The sequence below is a fragment of the Montipora capricornis genome, chromosome 11 (genome assembly GCF_036669925.1).
Source record: "Montipora capricornis isolate CH-2021 chromosome 11, ASM3666992v2, whole genome shotgun sequence".
In the NCBI taxonomy this organism is placed as follows: Eukaryota; Metazoa; Cnidaria; class Anthozoa; order Scleractinia; family Acroporidae; genus Montipora; species Montipora capricornis.
The window spans coordinates 12,718,377-12,726,575 of NC_090893.1; the positions used below are offsets into that span (position 1 = coordinate 12,718,377).

At 38.8% G+C, this 8,199-nt stretch overlaps 1 protein-coding gene across 1 annotated transcript in view; it reads left to right on the forward strand.

Moving 5' to 3' along the window:
- The first annotated feature begins 1,151 nt into the window (after positions 1–1,151).
- The window catches only part of LOC138023573 (spindle assembly abnormal protein 6 homolog), an 8,231-nt gene continuing 1,183 nt past the window's right edge, over positions 1,152–8,199 (forward strand). Inside the window, exons 1-16 of the mRNA XM_068870577.1 lie at positions 1,152–1,330; positions 1,408–1,465; positions 1,622–1,701; positions 1,875–1,979; positions 2,086–2,254; positions 2,572–2,649; positions 2,945–3,064; positions 3,175–3,243; positions 3,960–4,007; positions 4,493–4,567; positions 4,816–4,962; positions 5,926–6,063; positions 6,159–6,212; positions 6,320–6,373; positions 7,481–7,552; positions 8,030–8,111. Of these exons, the coding sequence (XP_068726678.1) occupies positions 1,269–1,330; positions 1,408–1,465; positions 1,622–1,701; positions 1,875–1,979; positions 2,086–2,254; positions 2,572–2,649; positions 2,945–3,064; positions 3,175–3,243; positions 3,960–4,007; positions 4,493–4,567; positions 4,816–4,962; positions 5,926–6,063; positions 6,159–6,212; positions 6,320–6,373; positions 7,481–7,552; positions 8,030–8,111 (1,411 nt within the window). The 5' untranslated portion in view covers positions 1,152–1,268. The remainder of the gene's footprint in view (positions 1,331–1,407; positions 1,466–1,621; positions 1,702–1,874; positions 1,980–2,085; positions 2,255–2,571; positions 2,650–2,944; positions 3,065–3,174; positions 3,244–3,959; positions 4,008–4,492; positions 4,568–4,815; positions 4,963–5,925; positions 6,064–6,158; positions 6,213–6,319; positions 6,374–7,480; positions 7,553–8,029; positions 8,112–8,199) is intronic.

Consider the following 8,199-nt stretch of genomic DNA (forward strand, 5'->3'; position numbering starts at 1 on the left):
GTGAGTACTTCAGCAACGATTGATGAGTGTCATTCTCGTTTTCTTCCGAAGAAAGGCTGTCACTCCCATCTAAATCCCAATTGGCCCAACACGAAAAACAGGCCTACAAATTCTGGGTGGCTCAAAGCAAGCGCACGTTTAATGTTCTGGTACTAAACGAAAGAAAATGAAAAGAACATAAATCACAATCCTTCGAAGATCTATTAAATGACAATGTGAAGATAAACTAAATAGGTAAAAGGAAAGAGAAACGACTAAATCTAATAAATTCAAAAACAGTACCAAGTGAGGTGATGAAACAACAGCTGTAAGAAAACCTCCCTGTAGGTCCATTAGCTCCCCGGAGGAAAACCCCGGGCCAGCTGCACCCCACAGGGAAAAAGGTCACCCGGGCTTGACCGACGAAAGAGCCTCTAACACGGAAAGTGAAAACGACTAGCCACCCACAAGCAAGGGTGCGGGAAGGTGGATCACCAAAAGAGATCGAATAACCAAAAGGATAACTAAAGGACACCAAGAAGATGACATGAAATCACCAAGAGGAATTGAACTCTTCAAACTCTCCCACACAGGAGCGATGAAACAGTCTGACAAAAAATAAACAATAATAACAGCAGTTAACAAAGAAAGGAAACTGAACGGCGACAAGCGAGGCCGAGATCTTTCATACCCGAAATAGTCCCGCAAATCAGTAACCGTGACGCAGAAAAATACTTTTAATCCACACTTCACAAAAAGTTTACTTTATTCCATGCAGGTAAAAAAGCCAAGCCAAACAAATAGAGTGGTAGAGAATTTTTCGATATCGTAGGGGTCATTGACTCAATGGTTGAGGAAATAAAAGAATTGTATTTTGTATTTTATTACCATTTTCGTAGCCTCCCACGATAGAAACTCTTTGGGCTTTGTCACGCGTTCCTCCCCCCATGAGAGTCGCACGAACGGGTGACGAAGCCCTTGTGTACTATACGCCTTGCCCTGCTTGGGAGGCTACCATGTATATCTATATGTTCCAGCACTCGGCAAAGTCCCTTTTTGACTTCTGCTTAGGTGGCCTCATACACCACAAGCCTTTTTAGAGACATCACCGCCAAGCCGTCCACTTCTGCTGGAGAGACAGCCATAACTCTGGGGATTTCATACCATTTTCGTGCTTAGGCCTTGCCGGCATAAGGAAACGATAGGATGTGGGAACGAGAATTCGGGAAATAAAGCTATTCCGGGACCTGGGAACAGGCGCAAATTTCAATTCTGAACAAGTTTTCAACATGGAGGAATATTTCAATAAGGTTTTAGCTATCAACTTGAAATCGGCAAGCCGAGAAACTAGGTATTTTTCACGAAACGTTATTGGAACTCATTATTAAATAAGTAGCTAGCTCTTAAGAGAACTATTTTTTATTACAGACAGTCCACAGTTCGTATCAATGTTGCTTTTCGCTCAAGCTCTTCGCCATCGACGAAGGTACGTGAAAGTCAGTGAAATGTATAGCTAATATATATGCTTGCTTGACTAGCGTGCATTGTAAAAGGTAGCTTTTTCTTTAGTTTAGCATGCATGATGCTCCGTTTCAATCACCGTACTGTTTAAGTTTAATATTTATCTTTCATTTTTTTGTAGGAGTTGGTCGTTCGAATTACAGATGAAGAAGACCTCTTCTTCCTATACAATTTGATACTCGGCGAAAGTGATTTCCATTCGTAAGTCTATATTTTGTATTTTATGCTTGCAACGCAACCGATTGCTAATCGCTTTAATTTGCGAGTTAAGTCACTTAAGCATAAATTCAATAATCTTTATTGTACTTTGAAAACAGAAATGAACTTATGTTATATTATTGATCTACAGTTCGTATTTACTTCCATGCATGTAGATTGAAAAGTCAGCAGGGATTGCTGGTTGAGTTTTGTGCCTTTCCTCAGAAGTTTGTTGATCTCTTAGAACTTTGCCTCAATGAAGAACAACGGGAAAACCCCAAGTAAGTTTACACTCTCACATTTAATTGTATGTATTCCAGACCATAACTAAACCCCTCCTTCAGGGATAGGACCGCCTGCTGCCCAGTTTCTTTTATCTGTACACAGGTTTCTGTTACAGTTTGTTGTTGGAAGTAGCTTGGAACAAGGTGTTGCCACTCTACATGTTGTAGAAACAAACCCATTCAAGCACCTGACACATCTGTCATTAAAGTTCCTTCCTGGGTCAGATGCTGAAGTCAAAAAATATTTGGCAAACTGCCTCAAAAAATTACAGGTATGGTGATCAACAATTTGGATGTAACATCATGGATAATTTTATTTGTTTGTTTGACTTCAGGAACAAACAATAGTGTCGTTACCCGCAGTGGTCCTTTTTCAATGCAAAATTAACAGATTACCCATGGGTAATTGGCTGGAAATTACGCTAACTCTATTGAATAGATAATGTAATGACAAGGAACTGAATCCAAAGTGAGAAAGGTAAAGAAAGGAAGAATAGACAAATATTATTTAGAGTTAAGGATCCAATAGTAACCTAGTTTGTCACCAACATCTTTGTGATGTTTTATTTTATTTTATTTTATTTTGAAGGATGAAAATCAGTTATTAGAAAGACGCCTGACTAGTACAGAAGACGACCTTCATCAAAAGCTTAGTGGCTGTCAAGAGGTACTGCTGAAAGTGGAAAGGACAGTCTTCCTAGTGCTACTACATTTGTGTCTTAGAATAACATTGTTTTATTCATAAAACGTATAAAGTATTGGCCAGATCAATGGCACAACCTTGTCCATTGAATCTGCAATACATGTATAACCTTTTATAGTCATTTCATAGTCAAATGAAGTATGATCGTCCAGGTGTCAGTGTAGTCCTGGGAAGGACTGTTTAGGATGACATTGTCTAATGTTTCGGCAACCTGAGTGGAAGTCATCTTCAGAGTCATATGATTGTTGTTACTTTTAAGGTTCTTGCGATAAAAACAAGGGAATTAAATTCATTACAATCTGATTGTTCTGCAAAGTCAAACCAGCTAGAAAACAAACATGCACAAGAACTTACAGCTGAGAAGGAGAAAGCACTGCAGGTATCATTTTTTATTATGTCCATTTTGCTTGAAATTTTTTCACTCTTATCACCAACCAGTCATGTTCTGCATTATAACATTTAATATTTTTACATTTAATACTTTAAAAGTTAGCTACTGCTAGTCAACAAAGGTTTGAAACGGAAAAGCGAGAGATGGAAAGAAATCATCAGTCACAGGTACTGAAACAGGCTTATCAGTCTTTCACCCTATTGTTTCTTTATTTTTATCTTAAGGAGGCTCCAATAATAAATCCACGTAATATATGTAGTGTAATTCATATATTAGATAATTATTGCTACTGTATGAAGTTAGTCAATAATGGTCACTACAATGTTATAACAATGTGATCGTTATTCAGTCAAGGTTGATCTTGAGTTTCTATAGTCGTGATTAGTTTTAGTTTAGTCTAAGTTTGGTTTTTGTTTAGTCATGCCTTGATGAGTATTTGTGATTTAGGTATATTTGTGTGTGGTCAATCCTGGTGGTCGTGTCTGGTTGTCAGCTTGTGTTGGTCTTGTGGAGGGTACTTTTGTTTCTTCGTGTGGCTAGTTACAAATGATTTGGCTACCACCTTAAGTGCTGTCCAGAGTCAAGCTCCTGTGGGCCACACATGGCTAACGATGTGGATACAGAAAAGAGTAGAGATTTGAATAGGATTTAGTTAAGAGTAAAGATAAGAGCTAGAGATACTAATGCTACATGTTGCTACAGCAGGTAATAAACACCGATTGAGAATTGTCTCTGTGTGCTTCAATTTTTTGATGATTCCTCCCCCCATCACAAGAATATCATAGCTTAATTCAGATCAATGGTGGTTAAGTGTGATGAACTTGATTTAAAATTTACACTCAAGCACAAAAGAAAATCAATTTCCTTAATTTTCTTTCACCAGGTCATGAAACTTGAGGAAAGAATAAAGGTTTCGGAAAATACCAACAGGGTAAATGATTTAAACAATTACTACTGATGGAGTTTTTGTGTAGATCTCATTTACCAAGATGATCAGCCACCATGCTTTTAACTGCCGAAAAGCAATATCTATGTGCAACACGGGATTTCCATTAGTGGAGGATTTCTTTAAGACATTGGCTCCTATGGTCTATCCATATTTAGTAACTCTTGCTATACCTGCTGTGACTTTGTGTGCTCTATTTCCTTAAATTTTTGGCAATCAGCCATTACAATACAGTGTTGCAGATAACAGATGGGTCCCTGGTTAAAACCAACAACAAGAAGAGGCGAAGTTGAAAAAAAGACCGGATTTATCACAAGCTTCTTAAGAGGAAAGACGGCTTCTGCCTCCTGTTATTGATCCCATCTTTGCCCCTGTTAAATGTGCTGTGGGTGTACAGGTAGTAAAGATTATCTGGGGGGCGTAGATCCTTGCATTGTAAAGATTTTTCGATCTTAACTATTTTTTGACAGGACCTCACTCAAAAGAAATATCAAGCAGATTCCTGTATAACAGACTTGAGGTCAAAACTGGCAGTTCTTGAAGAGGTGAAGTTCCAGGTTCATTTCCATTAAATGGCACACAAAGGTTGCTATAGATTGGCCGAAAATGATCTTCATTGCAACCAAGACCACTGAATTCTAATTTTTGTATTAATGGGCAATCAAAACATGGATTTAAAGAGAGTTTTACCCAGATCTTTTTAATCACAGAATATGTAAACATCTTCAAATGTATTTTGTTATTATTTGGGTCCGGACCTTGCTTGTTTATAATCTTATTTCATTGTTGCCAGGATTGTAAATATGCCAAGCAAGAGTTGCATAAACTTCGGCGTGAGAATGGATCTCTTGACTCTGAGAGACATGAGCACAGTAAAACATTGAATCAACTTCACACCAAGGTGGCAGTTATGGAGCAGGAGCTGAGGGACAAAGAGCAGGTTGTTATAGAGAAAACAATAATTTACTTGCTGGTTTTGTAGTGATGGTCCTTGTTTCCAGCTTTACAGAATACTCTTGAGTGGTAGTATTATTCCAACACTCATCTGTAATTGCTATGTACAGTGTATGTGCATTTCAGATTGGTCAACTGTGATGTTTCATTTTAAATACATGATCATATACAATGTATCATATACAAACTGACAATTGACCAGTCATGCAGCTCCTGGTTGGTTTCATGAAATAGCCAGTAGTGCAATGTGCAATGCAATAGTATGTCATCGTCAGTTCATTGCAGACTTCATTCTCTATTTAGTCACGAAAATATTTGCCAAATCTAAGGACACCACTTGACGCCAGAAAAATATAAAATTAAAAAGCTTTAGCCAACCCTAAAAGCGGAGCTCCCGGGTTATTTATTCTTTCAAAAAGTTAATCTGGCTTTAGCCTGTGATCCAATCAAAAATCAGTACCTGGTGACCTCCATGAGCTCTAAACTTGAGCCTGCGATATGGTAATGTGATTCTGGTCAGCGGATACTTTGCTTTGACAGGTGTCAGTTGACCATAACATGGATTTCCGATATCAAAGATGTACACTGTAAACTAGCTAGCCGATCTTTTAACACGATTTCAAGGTAACAAAAAGAAAAATAACTGTGAAGTTTGACGACTTAATCCTCTCCGTTCTTGAGATACAAAGGGAATTGTGACACCCGAAAATGACCCGTAAAGTTTCGGGACTTTCGAGAAACGGGCCCCAGATGGGTACCATATTTTGTTCCCCATGGTGGTCCGCGCGCGTGCTTTCGGCCGTAGAGCCAGGATACTTGTGTTTGGTGACCACTTGCTTTTGTGTAAGTCTTGATGCATATAAGGCATTCCTTAAATCTTAACATCCTGAGAAACCTTTATCATCCAATGTAAATGTTGATAAACTTTCATTGTTAATATCTCTGCTAGGTCATCGCTAGGACCAATGAGCTGATAGAGAACACAAATGAACAGCGAAGGAAACTGGACAAACTTCTTGAAGAAAGAGAAGATCAGATCTGCAAGCTTGAAGCTACAATTAAATCTGTTTCAGCTGAAGTGATCAAGGTAGCCCCGAACACGATAAATCAGACAATTGAAGTACGTTCGTTATTTGCACCCTTTTGTTTCGTTATTGTCTTAAAAGTATTCTTCTTTTTCAGGGCAATGAAATTATTCAGAGATTACAGTCAGAATTGCGAAATTATAAGTCAAAGGTTAGAGGATTATTACTTTTTGTCATCAGTTTTTCTACAGAGAATTCTGTTTTGCAATTAAATAACATTGGATTTTGGCATTGAGGTACCGATATACTTTATTACAGCTGAAACTGAAAAACGTGGTGACTACCAAACAGGAAAAATTATTATCTGAAAAGGTAATTTATTTGTGATCATTAGGATATGCAACGATAGATGTATAAAGGTGGAATGCACCCGTGGAATAGATCATAGGCTAGTTGTTACGCTACGGGCGAAAGGACTACTAAACTTGGAAATTTGTATGGACGTGACTTTGTTGAGCCTGCAGATCAGCGGGACCCATTTTCCATTCAGAACTTCGATAAACAACCTAGCTTGCCAGGAATTCTTGCAGCTCAATCGGTAGAACAAGGCGACCGGGGTTTCAGAGGTCATAGGATCGACTTCTTCCTGGGACTCTGATTTTTCAGTTGTACTTTCGCACACAGCTTAGCAACTAGTCTTTCATTAGGATATGGTTTGCACCCTGCAGATGCTAACATGCTCAAGCCATTCTGTAATCGTTATGCTTTCTCTCAAAAAAGGTGACAGCCAGTCATTTTTGGGAAAATTTATTTCAAAGGAAATGATTGGGTTTTTTTTATATCTTAGTTTAAACGACGCAAGCAAAATTAGCTACGCTGACAAAATCGTTAATTCATGGGTAAACCCAATACTGGTTTTCTAGTACATGTATGATTTGTATTTTGCGTCGAAATAGTATCGGAGTAACTTCATGCATCCGCTCAGTCATTAAATACGATTCTCCAAGTTTTCACAATTCGCTTCCAGGCTATCTATCAGACGAGCAATGAGAATTATCTTCCCGAACATGGCCTACTGTGAGACCTTAGGACTTGCCAGTTAAGAGAAACTCTTTGATCGGAGACAGGCTCAAACTGTTAGTGTTCAAAAAAATTAGCAACAATCCGCAACATAAGCTACACAGTCTTTTACCTGAATTAAAGAAATATAGTTTCAATCTTAGAAGCTCTCAAAAATATCATGTTCCTACTTGTAAAACCGACAGGTTAAAGAATAGTTTCTTTTACAGTGCTTGTAAATAGATTTCCAATAGATCATATTTTAGAGTAGTTTTTCTAATTTGAATTCATTTGTAAAGTTTCATCCAATTCGGCTCTTGAGCTGTTATTTGAAAGCTTCAATGAACTGTCACTATAACTATGGGAATATCGCTTACCATTCAACGAATGAGGCGCTTATTTTAATTTGCTCATGTTTAGGAAACAGCAGTCGAAAAGTGTCAGCAAGAAAATACAACCTTGCAAAATAGTTTGAGGAATAAGGAGGAAGAGGTACTTGAAAACCATTTCAAAATGTAATTGCTTAATTTCAGTAAGTAAAGTAAAGTCAATTTATTTAACGTCGGTAGTTCCTTCAGTTACGAAACTGGTATCAATGGGAGCCGACGGTGCGCCTTTAACCCCCCTCCCTCTGTCAGTGCTCAGTTTCACGGTATTTAAAGTTATAGCTACACGGATCAAAGGAAAGTTGAAACAGACGGTGAAGTCACCGAGGATCGAACAGGGGACCCCTTCCTCCGAAAGCCGCGGGAGGGGGAAAAACCGAGGGGTAAACCGGAGTACCCGGGGAAAAACCTCTCGGAGTAGAGTAGAGAACCAACAAACTCAACCCACATATGTCGTAGAATCCGGGAATCGATCCCGGGCCGCATTGGTGGAAGGCGAGTGCTCTCACCACCGCGCCAGTCATGCTCCCCAAAAGAAAAACCATGGATATGTGATGCCTGATATAAGTCAGTTCTATCTTAGGTAAAGAAGCTGAGTGAATCACTCGAGACAGCAACGGCGAAGCTAGAGGAAAGCAAACAGTTGTTAAAAACAAACGAAAATGGTGAGGAGTACGGCTCACTAACCTAAAACAGTGTTTCCCAATAGAATACGATCCTGGTGTGATGTACGTACATTCCTTACACAATTGC